General features: G+C 43.8%; 1 protein-coding gene across 1 annotated transcript; it reads left to right on the top strand.

The window, feature by feature from the left end:
• Positions 1 to 2,435: 2,435 nt before the first annotated feature.
• Trpv6 (transient receptor potential cation channel subfamily V member 6) lies at positions 2,436 to 18,136 on the top strand. Its single transcript, XM_021165016.1, has 15 exons — positions 2,436 to 2,858; positions 11,131 to 11,228; positions 11,374 to 11,496; positions 11,838 to 11,975; positions 12,272 to 12,370; positions 12,521 to 12,693; positions 13,172 to 13,318; positions 13,396 to 13,608; positions 13,926 to 14,012; positions 14,109 to 14,185; positions 14,410 to 14,575; positions 14,913 to 14,979; positions 15,665 to 15,933; positions 16,983 to 17,089; positions 17,400 to 18,136. The coding sequence occupies exons 1-15, from the start codon at positions 2,731 to 2,733 to the stop codon at positions 17,689 to 17,691; spliced, it is 2,184 nt and encodes a 727-aa protein (XP_021020675.1). The 5' UTR covers positions 2,436 to 2,730; the 3' UTR covers positions 17,692 to 18,136.
• The last annotated feature ends 2 nt before the right edge of the window (positions 18,137 to 18,138 follow it).

The raw sequence follows: 18,138 nt of genomic DNA, 5'->3' as shown, positions 1-18,138 counted from the left end.
GCAGGACTGGAAGGGCCTGATGGGGGTGCCAGTGTCAGACCTTGGATAAAGACAACAGTCTACAGACTCATCCTGCCCCAAGATCGTGATGTGGGCTACAAAAAGAGAGAATTTTGATGTCCAAATTTGTGACTGTCAAGTCACCCCAATTGTACCTCTACTCATTTTGATACTATTATCAATGTCCCATCTGTAGCACTACCCATCTGACAACAAAGCCAAGTGAAGAAAGCCAAGCAAAAAGAGGAAAGATAATTAGAAAATTACTTATTTCTTCTGACTTTCTATCATTTCATTCCACAGCATGATAGAAGCCTGGCTGTGTTATCCACTCTCCTACTGGTGACTAAACTGGGGTCCTTTCCTGGAGCTGAAGAGGACAGAGAAGGTGGAGTTGGTCAGCGTCAGACAAACACTTGGCTTAATGGGCACAAAGGTCCTGGGTTCAAGGTTTGGATTCTAGCCTTCCCCCCACCCAGCTCGAACTCACTGACCCTAGGTGGGTGGGGAAGGCAGCTAATCGAAGTGCATTGTTTGCTCAGGGCTGTATGGCCTGGCCTTAGGCCCAAGAGCAGGAACACAAGTAGCTTTCCTTTTGAAGGTGGCCTTTCCATACCCCACCCACACAGTTACCTTACTTTTGCTCCCAAGAATCCCNCCCCCCCCCCCCACACACACACATGCTTGAGTTTGGTCATGCAAACTTAGTCCCACACAATACATATGGCACACCCCACCAAGCAAACACATACTACATTATGCATGCCACACCTAGATACTAAACACATACATACAACATACCATTATTACATGCATATTAAGCATAAAACATACACACGTATTTCATGTACCGTGCACATTACATGAAAAGCACATAATCCATGGATGTATCATTCATTAAACATGCAATACATACAATGCCAATAAACATAAAATATATTGCATATCCTACATACACATACATAAGACCCCCATACAGTATCATAGTCAACACGAAGCTTGCACACAGGAAGCACCACAAACAGATCAAAGGTGCATATGAAATATACATACCATATGTCAAACACATGTTGTATGCACAATATAGCACCCAGAGCGCAGGCAAATCACACACACACACACACACACACACACACACACACACACACACACACGCTTCTCTTATTGAGCCTTCCTGATCTTTGGATCAGACATAGAAAACAACAAGCTGAAGCTGGAGAGTGACATACAGACACCTGTGTCTTCAACAGCCAGCTGCCATCCCAGATAATTGAGCCCCCTGGGAGGCAGAAGATTTTTGAATGAAGCAGAGGTTCTTCCATGTAAGGCAAATAAGCCAGATTTATCTGCAGGTTGGCCCCTGCTGCAGTCCAATGCTGCTGCTGCTGCTCCTGCTGCTATGACCCAGGATGCCTGTGACTATGTTTGAGGAAGTCTTAACTCTGCAGAATTTTGCCTATTAGAGTGAGTGCATGGAAAATCCTAAACAAGGCAGACTACAGAGTACCGGGTGAGTTTGGGCTTCACTGCTCACTTCTCAGACCTCGAGAATTCGCTCTAGCACTTGGAACCTCCATTATCTCCATGGGCAAAATATAGCCTTATAGGTTCCACGTGAGTTTGTGGAGACACACTCAATTGTTGCGCCTAGTGCCAGTGGCAATGACCCAATGTCTTTATGGGGAAGTTGCTAGATAAAATGCTCTAGAGCATATAAAATATTTATATTTATTGAAAAAATTATCTAGGCATTCTTACAGCTTTAATTTCCAGACAAAGTTTCCCTGTGTAGCACAGGCTGCCCTCCAACTTTCCATTTTCTGCATCTACATATATAGGGCTGGAATTACAGGTTGGTGCCACCTCACTGGGACCAACCTGTGTCTTATTTGGTAACCCACCTACCCCTAGAAAAATCCCGATCTTCCACCGCTAGATTTTATACCCTGACTCACTAGCTTGGGGATGGATACTACATCATTAAATGGTGATAATGGAGACAACCCACAGCCAAAGAGAAAAAGTGTCTCTCAAAGACTATACTGGGTTTATAATGCCTAAAATACTTACATGTACTGTCTGGTACTTTACAGAAACCAGTGCTAACTCAAAGTGGGTGAGATTTTTTGCTATTTATATATTTGTTCAGGGCCAGGTGAGATATTTAACCCTGAGACTCAAGAGAACTTAAAACCCAGACCTTCAGTGAAAACAGACAGCAGTTCCTCCATCCTGCAATGAGCCTGACCTGTTCAAGCCTTCCTAGAAAAAGGTCACTGGGTATCCCAAAGTCCAGGAGCCAGCTCTTTAATCTCTTTGAAGACCTAAGAACAGGGGAAGAGTTTCAGGGTGGAGAGAGTTGTAGCTGACGCATGGTCTCAGTAGGCAGGACTTTGGGGCCTGTCTCTTTAAATCTCAGGTAATTTGGGAGGAGGGAGGGAGTGCCCACATAGCTCCTGCTCACTCCCAACAGGAGCTCCAGAGACAGAAGCCTAGCAGATTTCCAGCTCCGCCAAGAGGAACAAAGCAGGAGCCCTCTTCTGGCTCCTAGGGGCAGCCACGGGAAGCCTCACCAGCTCCACAGGTGAAGTAGGAGACAGAAGACAGGAGACGGGACCTCTACAGAGAGAGGGCAGGCCGGCTCTTGGGGGTGCCAATGTGGCCCCAGGATCGAGCCCAGTTGGGGTCTGGCATCAGCCTCAGCCCCCCAAGGAACCTGCCTTCCACCCCATGGGGTGGTCCCTGCCCAAGGAGAAGGGGTTAATACTCTGCCTATGGAACAAGTTCTGCAGGTGGTTCCACAGACGAGAGTCCTGGGCTCAGAGCCGAGACGAGCAGAACCTGCTGCAGCAGAAGAGGTAAGTTTGCCATCTGCTTCTGTGTCTTCTACCTCTGCAGGAGCAGGGCTTACACCCCACCCCTCCTGGCTTGCTTGAGTCTTCTCTTAGCACCCTGTCTGGACAGTTTGTGCCCCTTGTTAGCACCTTCTCCTGAGCCTTGGCCTGTGAGCCTAGCTGGCCAGAATGTCAGGTGGGAAGTTGCCTGGGCACAGTTGTTAGTTTCCTTTAAGGTACCATTCATTTCTGCAGGATTCCTGTGAGTACTTCCCCAGTAGCCAGGCATCTCACTACCCCCTTGTAAGCCATCTCCCCAAAAGGTGATGGTGGCAGCGTAATATCTTATGTATCTGTACTCCATGCCCCTACAGAAGACTATAACAGAAACACATTTTATATAGAAGCATGCATGTGGAAATGAATGAGTGACTGAATAAATAAAGCAGTAAGAAAAGATGGCCTAAAATATGAAAATACATATCATTCCTGTGCATTTGTCTCAGCTACTTGAGGAGTTTAAAGAACCAACAATGCTCGGTTGCAGCCTGGAGTATCTTCCTCTCTATTCATGGGTTGGCATGGACTCCTGGACTCAGTGCCAAAGATGCTCACCATGCTATCTTTCAGGCTAGGGGGACTGGGAGAGAGTCTGGAGTTTAAGCTCTTAGAAAATCTCCTATTTTGATTCTATCTGCTAAAAGTAGAGTTCCTTCTATTTACTTGGTAGCCACTCCTGACTCATGGCATCTTAGCGTTGGCTTTGAGAGCAGAAAAATGGATGATCCACTGGATCTTGGGCCCAACCTGTGAGCACTCTTCTCTCTGACATTGCCATTGGGGTTCCCCACCCATTTGGTGACATGCTAAAAGGAAGTCCTGCTTTTGTGGCCTCCCTCCAAGGCAATTCAGTGACAGGTAGCATGTGTATTCACAGAGGAAAGGCAGAAAGTTTTTGTCTTCAGGTTTTTCTCCATCTCTGAATGCAGGACTTGTCTTAGCCTGGCCTCAAGGCTGCCTGGGATTTCCTATGCTTTTGATTAAACATTCCCTGCTGGGATGTGCCCCTTCTTGGAGCTGTGGTTTTCCTGTCTCTCATGGCAGCCACCCACCTCTCTCCCCCCAGGCCTGGGAGAGTGGGGGGTAGGGCACATGTCTGGCTGATGACATCTTAGGACAATAGAATAGCATTGTTGTTAGAGAATAATTCCTCATTGGTTTCACTTCTCCTCTTCCCACTCTCAGGACCCTGTCGCTGGGGGCATCAGACACAGACTGCAGAAAGTCCATGGGCTTTGAAAGGGGCAGGTGAGGTTCCAACATCTCATACACAGGAAGAACAAAGTAAAGGAATTGGGCCTGAGCAGGCAGCCTGGTTAAACATATGCTATTGGCACCCATCTAATCTGCATCCATTTCTTCCTTCCTTTTAATGGGCCTCCTCTGCAGTATTAGGCTAGAAAGGCCTATTGCCATCAGTAACAGGATTCTGCCCCCACCCCCACCCCAACACATCTGTTTCCAGAGTTTCTTAAACTCTCTTTTTCCCAGACAGTTGGTGTCTATGGTAGTGGCCTTCTTTGGATGGTACTTCCCAGAAGGAACTGAAATTTCCTATAGTTTCTTGGCCTGAGAGATCAGCTATGTACAAGGAAGACATGGCAGAAATTAGACAAGCCAGGGGATAAACACTTAAATGAGCATCATGAACTGTGAGAGAATCTCCTCCTCTATAATACCATCACCTGGTTTATCCAGTATAAAGTCAAACATAGGCTTTGGAGGGAAGGAGATTCTGCCATCCCCACAAAAGCAAGTTAGAGCTCAAGAGAGGGGGCCCAAAGAGAAATTCTAGGAACAGGACCAGGTAGGATTTCACGGAGGATGGTCTCTCAATAAGGCAAAGCTTTTTAAGGAACTCTGTAAGATGAGGAAAGGGAAGTCAGCCTTTCTCTTTGTGATATACTTCCCTTGGGTCTTAATTATGCAGCTCCCTAGTTTAATGCCGTATTAACTGAATTCTCAACTCTTTCGCATTTCTACTAAGTTATTTCTTCTGGCCTGAATTTCTCATTTCTGTATATCTAATGCATCAAACATTGATTGAGCATAACTCGTACTCCATTAGGTTTGTGGGAAATTAATCTGATATAGTTCTTGCTTCTCAAGGAGCCTGTGTTTTGATGAGCAAAGTGTACCAAAGTGCATGTTGTCCCTACATATCTTCAGATTAAATCAAGCTCATAGAGAAAATACTAAGACAAAAAAGTTATTTTGTTGCTTATATGTGCTATATAGATACGTTCATGGTAGTTACATCAATATGTAACATGTACAGCATTTTTTTTCTGTCATCATTCCAAAACAATATGGTACAATAGCAACTGATAGAGCATGTATATTCCATTAGGCATTATTGGTTACCTAGAGATTGTTTAAAGTACACAGGTTGAAGTCACAGAAGTGGTACATGCCTGTACTCTCAGTACTTAGAATACTGAAACAGGGGATTGAAAACCTCAAGGCAAGTCTAAATAACATAGTAAAAACCTGTCTCCAAAAATCCAAAAGTTAGTAAATAAGATGAATATTGTGGTTTTCACTTGTAACCCCAGGAAGTGGGAGACTGAGTCAGGAGTGTTGCCACAAGTTTACAATGAAATACACAGTGAGTTCCAGGCCAGCCTGGGCCACAGAGTATAGTCATAATCTTAAAGTGCATTATGAATGTATAAACTACGTGCAAATATTATATCACTGTATGGAGGGGACTTGAGTTTACATGATGTATGGTAGAGAGTGGGATCTTCTAGAACCACTGCCCTACAGATTCTGGAAGAATGATCATACTTAGGCTAAAGGTAAGCATGGGTGAAGGTCATGCAAAGGTTTAAACAAGGGTTGAGGGAGTACAGAAAGAAACTGTCCTATCTGGTATCTGATTTCTGATAGTGTGGGGTGTGCTGAGAACTTCACGGAGGCTGCCCAACCTGACTTCCCACCCCTACAGTGCTGGCATTTTCAGTTCCTGGGAAGACAGAGATTCTTGCTTGAGTTGGGTTCCATAGATACCTGTATAAATAATGTGTATGAGGTAAAGTTTCTATACAAGCTAAGCTCTGACACTCTTCTGTAGACCTCAGTTCTTGCCTTGATAAACACATACACACACACTTGTTTACTTGCCCAAGGGAAGGAGTTGTGGCAGTTAAGAAACAGCTTGGTTCCAAGTCTTGAAAGAGCCATGTTCTCCAGATTTTGACTCCCTCATCTTATCTCAGGTGGAGGGAGGTGGCCTATGAGTGCCCAGTGTATGCCATGCTACCACACATGACTGATCTTTCTCATCTGTGGTCATTGCTCTGGGCCTGACCCCCACCTCCCAAGAAAACTCAGGAAGAGCCATAAAAACTAGAAGAACCACATAATTTAGTGGAAAGTGCCTTGGGCTATGTTCTTGTTAATCGAGTCTGCTTTTTAACCCTCTGTGATCTTCTGGCAACTGTTTAACCTTGCTGCCTCAGTTTCCTTTTCATTAAAAACAATGAGAGAATTACTCAGCTGGTGGTATATGGCTATGGAAAGTAAGTATGGGATTAAGTGACATTGCTTTGGAAACTGAAAGGCACATTGAACAAATGAGATCACAACAAAGAAAATATATTATTAAAAAGGCAACTACTGAAGATGACAAAAATCAGTGAGGCTATGAGCGACCTTCTTGTTAACAGAAATGAATCCAGTCAGAATGAAAATGTATGTACCGGGGTTGGATGGCTCAGCGGTTATGAGCATTGACCGCTCTTACAGAGGTCCTGAGTTCAATTCCAGCACCCAGAGTTCAATTCCCAGCAACAACATGGTGGCTCACAACCTTCTGTAATAGAATCCCCTGGTGTGTCTGAAGACACCAACTGACAGTGTATTCATATATATATATATCATTAGAAAATGTATGTTCCTGGCAACCATATAGTATTATCTCTAAAGATTTACTGGTGCCTACAGTCATCTGTAATGGTATTTGTAGGAAAACTTAAGTATATCCTCAGAGACCCTCCACTTCCAGCTCTAATTAACACAAAGAAGGACAGAGAAATAGCTAACAAGGCACTCAGCTCAGACTCTGACCTGCTTGGATGAAGCACTTCAGAGTACTCACCCTGAGGCTCCATCTGTTACATGAACAGATTAGATTGCATTTCTGCAAATTGCTGCTTTTCTGATTTGAATATTTCTTAAAATTCAGTGGATCCTTCCTTGTTTCCCAGAATAAACGACAGAACATGACTCATGTACATGGCACACATAGACTTATATGTGCATAAGAACCAGAAACAGAGGGCTTGGGAAGCAGAAGTCATAGAGAAGGGAAGCCATTACTTACTTACTTTGGAGACACAGTGTTGGGATTGAACAAGTGAACACTATCTTATGTCAACAACAACAACAACAACATGCTCGGTTTTTGTGTCAAGAACACCATTAACTGAGTTTTTCCCAAGCCATCATGGAACTGGACTGTTCAATTTTATACTTAATTCCCAAGTAAAACAAAATATTGAGGAACCTTAAAATATCCTTCATGTTTTTAATACTTTCTATTTCCTTTTGTTACTCTGTCACTACAGTTTATGTAATTTCACATTTTTGTTTCTTTCTTGCTTTAATTATTTAAAAATATTTTGTATGTTACTAGGAAATATTATCCATGGACATTTAATTGCTTTTCATATGAAGAATTTTTTCTCTTAATAAGCTATGAATCATTACCCCCTGTAAATCGGGTTTTTTCTATCCTGGTATGGTTTCACCTTGTAATTCTTTGTAGATGGTCCTGTGTGACATGTTTAGCGTTGCTTCTCCCCTTTATCCCCTGTCCCTTAGTTGTCCTCTAAGCTTCTACAATTGATTGCTGTTAGAGAATCTACAGGATTCTTTGGTATACCTTCTACTTCTTTTGGAGCCCAGGAATTGTGAGGCAAAACTATGTTAGGAAATTAGGGCTTTCTCTGCTCTCACCTTGTGGCCCTATATAGTTACTACAAGTAATAAAGTAATCTGGGACATGCTCCCTGACCATTTCTCCTTAATTTTACTGAATTCTGGAGTTTGCAGCCAGAGAAGGTCATTTCTTATAAACATTGTTGAGGTGGATTATTAGTTGTTTCTTTACTAGGGGTGTGGTTTGACTAAGTTGACAGATAAGACACGGGGCACTTCTTTTGATTTGACTTTCTGATGAATAATGGATAAGTTGTTACTCTAGGGATGTCTTAAAATATTTCATAGGATATATTTATAGAGCTAGAGGGAGGTAGCTGTGAATGGGAATAATCAAAATACATTGTATAAATGCATTAATTTTTTCAAAGAACACACATGAAGTAGTACTGAAATAGTTGTATAACTAAGGTTCGATCTTAATTGAACATCCTATAACTTTTCCCAGTATATATAGCAGCCTTTGGTCTTTCCTGGGCCTACTAGAATAGCAACAGACAAAAGAGAACAGATTACATACACATTAGAGGCTCATGGGGGACAGTTGCCAGTTTCTGAGATGTGTCATGAATAAAACGAAACTCTGTGATTTCCAAGTGTAGAGGAAGAAACATATTTTATTTACAACACTAAGTATATGTTACAATAAATATGAGACCAATGGAAAGAGTAAAAATATTAGAGGGTGGTGGTGGTGGTGGTGTGTGTATGTTTTGTAGGAAGCATTGTTTCCCCTACATTCTAGTGCTGACTCTAAAACATGTGCATAAGAGAGCTTTGGGAAAATGGTTGGAGTCATCATTGTGGTGAAGAGTATAGAAAACTTGCAGCATTATCTTCAAGTCAAACCCCGTTTCCCATTTCGATTCTGTGTTTATTTAAGGTTGACTTAGGGGGTGGTAGATAAAGTCAACAAGGAGGGGGTGTAAAGCCACCTTGGCACCACCGCTGATTCATCCATTCGACAACAATCAGAGTAAGCACCCACAGCACACTAGGTGATTTTGCAGGGCACAGAAGTGCAGAATTCACAATGGACAATCACTGGGTTAGGGGAGTGGATTCAGGAAGAAGCAGTCTTGTGGGCACAGGCCCAGCGAGAACGGTGTGCTCTGTGGGGCTGAGGCCTGTGGTGAGACTTAAATGCCAGGTGTAAGAAGTGAGGGGGAGGATCACAGAATGGAAAAATAGTTGCACAAAGACCGTGAAGGGCCTCTGTGTTCCTTATCCTTGGGCACTGAAAGACCGGTCGGCTTTTTGTAAGCTGTGACTGTATCACCGTTTAGAAAGACTATCTTGACAGCATAAAAAAAAAAAAAAGAAAAGACTAGAGGTAAGTAGGGCACAGGAAAACCAACTGAATGTCTTGTTAATACTGGGCCAGAGAATAAAGACGTGAATCAATGAGCTTTAGTAGCAACAAAAGAGGAAGAACTAAATGGTGTCTGTCAGAATCTTAAATGATTGATTGAACCGATTGCTACCTGTTGGCTTATGATGGAGCTGCGTGTTATGGTTGGAGGAGATAGAAGTCACTTTCTACTCTTTATCACTTTTCCACCCCCCAGCTTTGCAGTAAGCTTCTTACCACTGCCAACACTTTAGGATGGGAGCTTGTACAGATGCTTTTGTATGCCATGTAATAGGCTATCTATGCATAAATATAACAATTGCTTTTACTCCTGTGGAAAGACCAAATTACTCCAAGCTGAAAGAAAAACCCAGTAAAATTGGAGCCATGTGTTTTAGTTGGGGTAAGACTACAGAGGTGATTTGCAGAGTCAAAGGACATACTTTTGCCTATAACATATAAAAGTAAAATAATAAGTAAGGAAATGGTGGGAGCTGGGAGTTGAGAGAGGATCTGAATTCCAAGTTGGATGCACTCGAGAAGGAATGGAAGGGGAAAAGGACAGCCATCACATCCACATGAAATTCAAGAAATGGATTCTCTAAAGTAGACTCTTCCCTTCCCCTTCATCTTCCATTTATATCTTCACAGATACTAATGGTAGAAATAAAGTAGCACCTAAGACAGGAGCAGCCTAGAGACAGTGTCTGAGAATGACAGACAACTTGACTTCCTAAGGTTTAAAGTGTGCTCTTTAGAGGCTGCTATTCCAAGACATTCCTTGGATTTATGACTTCAACAATTTCACACGCATGAACCACATTCAATAACTTTGACTTGAGAAAGACTTCCAGAACTTTCATTCTCACAAGAATCCATTGGGACTCTTCCTAAACTGCAGACCTGGACATACTCAGACCAAAGGGTAATCTGAGAGTTGAAATCTCATATTAATTTGCATAAGATGGCTGATCACCCATAGGATTCCTGACTTACAAAAGACAAAATGTAGACATTAAGATGTGAGAAAAGAGAGTGGGGGATATGAGTGACCACTGCCTGGAGCCAAGATTTCTCACAAGGGCCATTGCTGGTTTTAGATTGAGTCCTGAAGATACTGCCAGAGAACAGGGTAAATGGGGGAGTCAAATGTCCCATTCTGAAGGTCAAATAGCAAGACATCTTGTAAAAGAAGAAACCCACCAGTCTCTGCATGTCAACTTACTCCACAAATGTGAGGAAGGAACTCCTTATACCTCCAGTACATAGAAAACAATCTCATCATTCAGGGCAATCTTAGGGCACTTCTGAGTTCAGAATAAGACCACTCCAGGCATGATGAGGTCATGGGGTGAATGTATACTTGAACAAAACTCCTCTTTCTTGGTCCCATGTGCCCAGACTTTTTATATATAGTATATAATACATAAATATATATTATATATAAATATAAAAATCATATACAATTAATTATGTATTTATATAAATATTAATATATTGTATTTATATATACTTAAGAAATATAAATTATAATTATATATAATGTAATATAAATTATATTATTGTATATATTATATAATGCATGTATTATATATAACATTATATTATATGTTATATATCATACTATAATATATTGTATAGTAGTATATCCTGTATTATATCCTGCATTTTCTTATTTTCAGTATTTTCAGTCCTACGGGATAGAAAACTAGTTAGTGCACTCTCTTACACAGGCTAAATGGGCAAATTCAGTTTAGGTGAACTGAATAATTGGGAGAAAATAGTTGGTTACACTTACACTGTAATGAACCCTCCTGCCTGGGGAAGGAACCTTACCATTCATTGTTGTTGAGGCGCACACCTCTGAGTGAAGTCTTTATAATGTGTCCTGCAGCTGGGTATGCTTACTGTTATCATCTTTGTTTTCCCCTTTCCTGGTAGGATCTGGGAATCACCTCTTCTTCTAGCTGCCAAAGAAAACGATGTCCAGGCTCTGAGCAAGCTGCTCAAGTTTGAAGGATGTGAGGTGCACCAGAGAGGTATGCAGCAGAATTCTAGCCTTGGTCTGTAGGTTATTCCCCAATCCTACAGACTATCCTAAGAGAGCTCCACACTTAGAGCCTGTTTTTTCTCCATTGACTGCCCCAAAGACATTATATGTTCTTCCCCCCTCTCTAATGCTAGGAGCCATGGGGGAAACTGCACTTCACATAGCAGCCCTCTATGATAGCCTGGAGGCTGCCATGGTGCTAATGGAGGCTGCCCCAGAACTAGTCTTTGAGCCCATGACTTCGGAGCTATATGAAGGTGAGGCCCAAAGAAGGATGGTAAGCTGTTTTCCAACAATTTCAAGTCGATAATTTGGGGAACCAGAGAAATTTTCCGAAGATCTCTAATATTTATTATTAGTCACCAAGCTGTCTTTTTGCTATGTCCTAATGACAACTCGTTACATCTGGTCCAGAGGCCCAGAGAAGGAGCTGAATTGGACGGAGGAAACAAAAGGCTCTCCTGGGAACCTCTAATACCCACAGGGTCTCTCTCATCCATCCCAGATGGTGGCACAAAGGAAACTACGGGGACACACAGAAGGGATTCCTTCAGGGTCCTGGGAACAGATATGCAACTCATAATTCTCTCTTGGCCAGGTCAGACTGCACTGCACATTGCAGTAATAAACCAGAATGTAAACTTGGTCCGTGCTCTGCTTGCCCGAGGGGCCAGTGTCTCTGCCAGAGCTACAGGCTCTGTCTTCCACTACAGGCCTCACAACCTCATTTACTATGGTAAGAGCCAGGACCAGGCTCAGAGGTAGAGAGTGGGGCAGTGGGTAAGGAGGACCCTTTCCTTGGTTATATCTTCTGGGAGGCTGGGAGAGTGGTGTGTTTAAAACTTAGGGCCAGGGGCCAGTTTCCCCCATAACCTTCTGTATGGTTCTTTCCTGAGGTTTATATTGGCCAAATGACCCCAAGCCACAAGCTGAGATGTGGGAGCAAAGAGATAGTTGTGGGCCTGGGGGGCAGATATCACTCTCATTGTCTAATCCTGCTGTTTCCTACCATGGATTTCTTTGTGTCCACAGGAGAGCACCCTTTGTCCTTTGCTGCCTGTGTGGGTAGTGAGGAGATTGTTAGACTGCTCATTGAGCATGGAGCTGACATCCGTGCCCAGGACTCTCTGGGTAAGAGTGGGGATGAGGGGAAAGTGTTGGATTCTCTCTCTCTCTCTCTCTCTCTCTCTCTCTCTCTCTCTCTCTCTCTCTTTCTCTCTCTCTCTCTCTGATGGAGAATGAGTCATTAGGGAACCTGATGACAGTCTCCGTTCTCCCCAGGAAATACAGTACTACACATACTCATCCTGCAGCCCAACAAAACCTTTGCCTGCCAGATGTACAACCTGCTACTGTCCTATGATGGGGGAGACCACCTGAAGTCCTTGGAACTTGTGCCCAATAACCAGGGACTCACCCCCTTCAAGTTGGCTGGGGTGGAAGGCAACATTGTGGTGAGACCATACCCTAAGGGGTCTTTAATTACCCTAGGGTTGTTCTGTTTTGTTTTTCTGGGAAGAAAGAAAACTGAAACACGCCTTAGATCCCATTCTCAGTTTTAATTAGGCTCTGTTTCAGCCTATGTCTTTCATGCCCCTGCTCCCCACCACCATCCTGCTTTTTTTTTCCCTGCATGTTTACTCCTAGTGAAGTACTGAGAATTCATGTAGTCTAGACCTCATGCTGAGATTTTCTGCAATGCCCAAGCCAATTTGTCCTTTCCAGAAGAGATCTGCCAATTCCCTCATAGCTCCAGGCTCTGGAATGATTCCTGGAGCAAGATAAATCTAGGATTTGGGTGGCATGCATTATTTGGCTTTCCAAAGGCTGTGTTCTTTAAGAGAATGAAAATCCCTTCTCCTCTAGTCCTTTCCTTCTGGGCTGTGCTATTCCATGCAGCTGTGAGTCCTGACTATCTCACCTCTCTTTCAGATGTTCCAACACCTGATGCAGAAGCGGAAACACATCCAGTGGACATATGGGCCATTGACCTCCACACTGTATGACCTCACTGAGATTGACTCCTCAGGAGATGATCAATCCCTACTGGAACTTATTGTTACTACCAAGAAACGGGAGGTACAGTCTTTCACAGCACAGGCCTTGGTGAGGGGTGATAGGGTCATGGAGACACTTTTCTATTCTTTCTGTTGCAGGCTCGCCAGATCCTGGACCAGACACCTGTAAAGGAACTGGTGAGCCTCAAGTGGAAGAGGTATGGGCGGCCCTACTTCTGTGTGCTGGGTGCCATCTATGTGCTGTACATCATCTGCTTTACCATGTGCTGTGTCTACCGCCCGCTCAAGCCCAGGATCACTAACCGCACCAACCCCCGGGACAACACTCTGATGCAGCAGAAGCTCCTTCAGGTGACACCTGGGGAGGGACAGATAGTACACTAGGAATCTGTTTTCCATAGCGCTGTCCCACTTTGACTCCACACCAGCTTTTCCCCTCTCACCTAGATCTCCTAAGAGGGCACAGAGTGCACATGCACACACAGAGACATGCATACATTCTTACTCTAGGAGCAGAGTTTTGAGACTAGCTGAATCTGATGGGCTAGAAAACAAACAAGCAAACAAACAAACAAACAAACAAACAAACAAAAAACTGAAAGAGCTGGGGACCTTGGAAACTAGATTATGTTAAAGACAGGTGATTTACCAACATTTTTCCTCCTTAGGAGGCTTATGTGACCCCTAAGGATGACCTCCGGTTGGTGGGGGAACTCGTGAGCATCGTTGGGGCTGTGATCATCCTGCTGGTGGAGGTGAGGTGTGGATAGAATCCTGCTGGAGGCCATCTGACCCAGGGGTCCATTCTGCATTCTGGACTACAAATGCCTTTGTCTCTAACTTCTTTCCAGATTCCAGACATCTTCAGGTTGGGGGTCACTCGATTCTTTGGACAGACCATTCTCGGGGGGCCATTCCATGTCATCATGTGAGTGTCTCCTTCATCTCATTTCCATCCTTCATCTCATTAGAGCATCTCCCACCTTCCCTTATCTCCGAGTTCTCTCTGTGATGTGTAACTTCAGAGTACTGTATGTTGTCAAGACTGAGTCTGATATACTATGAGGTGTATTTCAGCTGCACTCTTGTTGCTAGGTCCCCAGGATGAGCCTGGCTTCTTTCTCATTAGACCCACTTTTCTTGCCCCCCCAGTATCACTTATGCCTTCATGGTGCTGGTGACCATGGTGATGCGACTCACCAATGTAGATGGAGAGGTGGTGCCCATGTCCTTTGCTCTGGTGTTGGGCTGGTGTAATGTCATGTACTTTGCCAGAGGATTCCAGATGCTGGGTCCCTTCACCATCATGATTCAGAAGGTCAGTTCCTCCCCCACGCTTCTAATAAAGAGCCTCAGACCAAGGTTAAGACTTTCCCAGAGGGCCAGGCGGTACATATTGCAGGTGCTGTGACCCTGACATCATTCTTTTTATATACTTTTCTCACTGTCTTTCTTTGAAAACATTTAAAATCCTCTTACAAGCTTTTAAATCTCCTTAGTTTAAGAACCTCACCAAGACAGGGCAGGTAGACTTAGCTGGCAGGCTGTAGTTTGCCAGCCCATCCTGGTATGGGTTGATGTTTGGGGTTAGACTTGCTGGTGTCAGGTGGGTAACTGCTCTGAAGGTAGTGTTCTCTGCCTCCTCCTCTTTGTAGATGATATTTGGTGACTTGATGCGATTCTGCTGGCTGATGGCTGTGGTAATTCTAGGATTTGCTTCAGGTAAGTCACCAGGATGCAATCTGTGGGAGGAAAGGGCTGCAAGGAGCTTAGAGGATACAGAAATCTTCACACTGAACTTGGAGGGAGGCCAGATGTGATAAGAGGCCAGGAAATGTCTAAAGATGGAATGCTGCTCAGAAGTAAAGGACTGACTGTAGTGTCATGGTCAGAATAGGAACATGAGTCTTGTAGAAAATAGTGAAGCATAATATATTACTTAAAATTTATCAGTTTTGAGCTGATCACGACAACTGCAATAAACATGCTAATGTGGACAGGGGAAAGCTCAGCCCTACACACACATAAAACAAAACAAAACAAAACACAAACCTACAGACAGGTAAGGAATACTGAGAGAAGAAATATTCCTCCCCAGGAAAGAATATGCCAATTTGTTAGAACTATACAAAAGGGTAACCTACCAACAAGTAACATTGTAAGACTGAGCTGGCCATATTTATTGAATTATGAAAAAAAATATATATATGTGGATTTATGGGATGGTTTGGAAGGAGGAAAGTGAAGGGAGGGAATAATTTTGTCATCTCAGAAAATTAAAGAAATAATTTAAAATGTATTGTTTAGAGTTGAGACCACCATATGAGATGAAGGGAATAGAATGGACAAGTGGTGGGCTATTCATGACACAGTTGCCATGGCAACTCTCACCCCTTGGGTGGAGCAGCCTTCTATATCATTTTCCAGACAGAGGATCCTGATGAGCTGGGCCATTTCTATGACTACCCCATGGCACTGTTCAGCACCTTTGAACTCTTCCTCACCATCATTGATGGCCCTGCCAACTATGACGTGGATTTGCCCTTCATGTACAGCGTTACCTACGCTGCCTTTGCCATCATCGCCACACTGCTGATGCTTAACCTCCTCATTGCCATGATGGGTGACACTCACTGGAGAGTTGCTCATGAGCGAGATGAGCTCTGGAGAGCACAGGTGAGCCCTCTGGTGGCTAGGAGGATTACTGCATCTATCTGGCCAAGCTCAGATAAAAGGAGCCATTTGTACTCCATGTGTGTTTGGATAGGTTTTTGCACAAATTGTAAAATGATGAAACATGCCCAGGGGGATTTAAGTAGTAACAAAGAGCACTTCTGGAAACGTTGGGAAGGATTCTGTATAGTTTTCTTAATTAAACCCTTGGTCTTTTCTAGAAAAGCAGTGAACAAATGGCTAAAACTATATTTGGTCAGTTTCGCTCCCAAGTAAGAACAGAATGATCTAGTCTTCTTCAACACACTGAAGCCTGCAAAATTTGACCCAGAAAAATTGAATGTGTTATAAATGACATTAAAAAAAAAAAAAAAGACCTCTCTTTAGCAGCAGAAGCTATTTAAGTCAGATCATTATGATGGGCATACATAAAAGACAATGAGATGAATCCGGCCCCCATTTAAAGATATTCCTGGAAAAGAATTTATCTCCCCAAAAATAATTTAAGCAAAATGAAAATGGAACTATAAAACCCTGGAAAGCATTTAACTGTGATGTTAGGAAATGGAATAAAATCCTAAGCTGGCTAAGAAGAAGGGTTTGCTGGAAGAAATCTTTTGAAAAAAATCTGTGGATATTAGATTTCCAAGTAGGATGTTTATATTTTGAAATCACTTTATGCATGTGGGGTGGGGTCAAAACATTCTGAAACCTGTGAAACTCCTTTATGCTTTCCCCGTTCTTACCTGTACCTGGGATCAAGGTCTCTCCTGAGAACCTCTTATATGCCACCTGACTTTACCATGGCATTCAAGTTACAAGATAAAGAATTGTGGGTTCAAGTCTCAGCCATTCTCTTCCATGGAATAGGCTCTATTAAGTTCATACTGCCATCTCGGTTTGGGGGCTTGTTTCCATCTCTAGAAAGCCACAAGTCCCTGAGTTTCTCCATTACTAAATTGTCTTCTCTCTGCCTAGACTCTGCTCCTCTCCCGGCCCTTCTCAGTAAGCACCTGACCTGCTCTCACTTCCCTTTCTCTACCTAAATAAAGGTTGTGGCCACCACTGTGATGTTAGAGCGGAAGCTACCTCGTTGCCTGTGGCCTCGCTCTGGGATATGTGGGCGAGAGTATGGTCTTGGCGACCGCTGGTTCTTGAGGTAAGTGATGTGGTATTCCTTAAGCAGTCACTTTAGATGATTTCTCTTGTTCCTAGAAGCTCTGTGGAGGCCTGTATGCTTTCTAGAACCCGTGTTCATTGTCTTAACTGAGGACAAGACTCAGTTTTGAGCTTGGGCCCCTTAAGCATCATCAGAGATGAGCCTGCAGCTCTCAGAGGCTTGGCTGTTGAAGGGTTGGTGCTCTGTGTTCCCACACTGGCTGCACAGAACCTTCAACTCTGGTAGGGCTGGATGACAAGTGTTGAACTTGGATCTTCTTTTCAGAAATCCCTTCTTCCACTCTCCCTAGGGTGGAAGACAGGCAAGATCTCAACAGACAACGCATCCGCCGCTATGCACAGGCCTTCCAGCAACAAGATGGCCTCTACTCTGAGGACTTGGAAAAAGATTCAGGAGAAAAACTGGAGACAGCACATCCCTTTGGTGCCTATCTGTCCTTTCCTACACCCTCAGTATCTCGAAGTACCTCCCGAAGCAGCACCAATTGGGAAAGGCTTCGACAAGGGACCCTGAGGAAGGACCTGCGGGGGATAATCAACCGAGGCCTAGAAGATGGGGAGGGCTGGGAGTACCAGATCTGAATGTTGGCTCTCACCAAGCATCAGAACAGAATGAAAGAAAGACAGCTAAGGTCATCCTGCGAGTCCAAGGGAGAAGGAGGAACATGCAAAGGATGTACACTGGGAATAAATGCTCCAGGGCTCCACAACTCCTTTATCTTGGAGCAAAAGGAAGATGACTCTGTGGTCCGTGCCTCAGCCAAGCATTCCTTGTTCTCTTATGGAAGCTCCCCTGCACACCAGAGCACTTTAAAGACAGGCTTCCTATCTCAGGCACCTGTCTCCTCCCAGGTCTAATAAGTGGAAGGGCACAGAACTCTTCCCAGGGTGCTCCAGACGACGGATGGAGAACACTGAGATTGTGGGAAGGTGTGTGATGGACAGATACAGGCACCAGTCTAGGGGTGGGGAAGCTAGGCTGAGCCTTGCCACCTTCCAATAAAGTCATTTCCTGATCCCCACCCAACT

Source organism: Mus caroli, chromosome 6, assembly GCF_900094665.2.
Source record: "Mus caroli chromosome 6, CAROLI_EIJ_v1.1, whole genome shotgun sequence".
Taxonomy (NCBI): Eukaryota; Metazoa; Chordata; class Mammalia; order Rodentia; family Muridae; genus Mus; species Mus caroli.
Note: the sequence above shows the minus strand (reverse complement) of the source record. Positions and strands in the feature narration are given on the sequence as shown.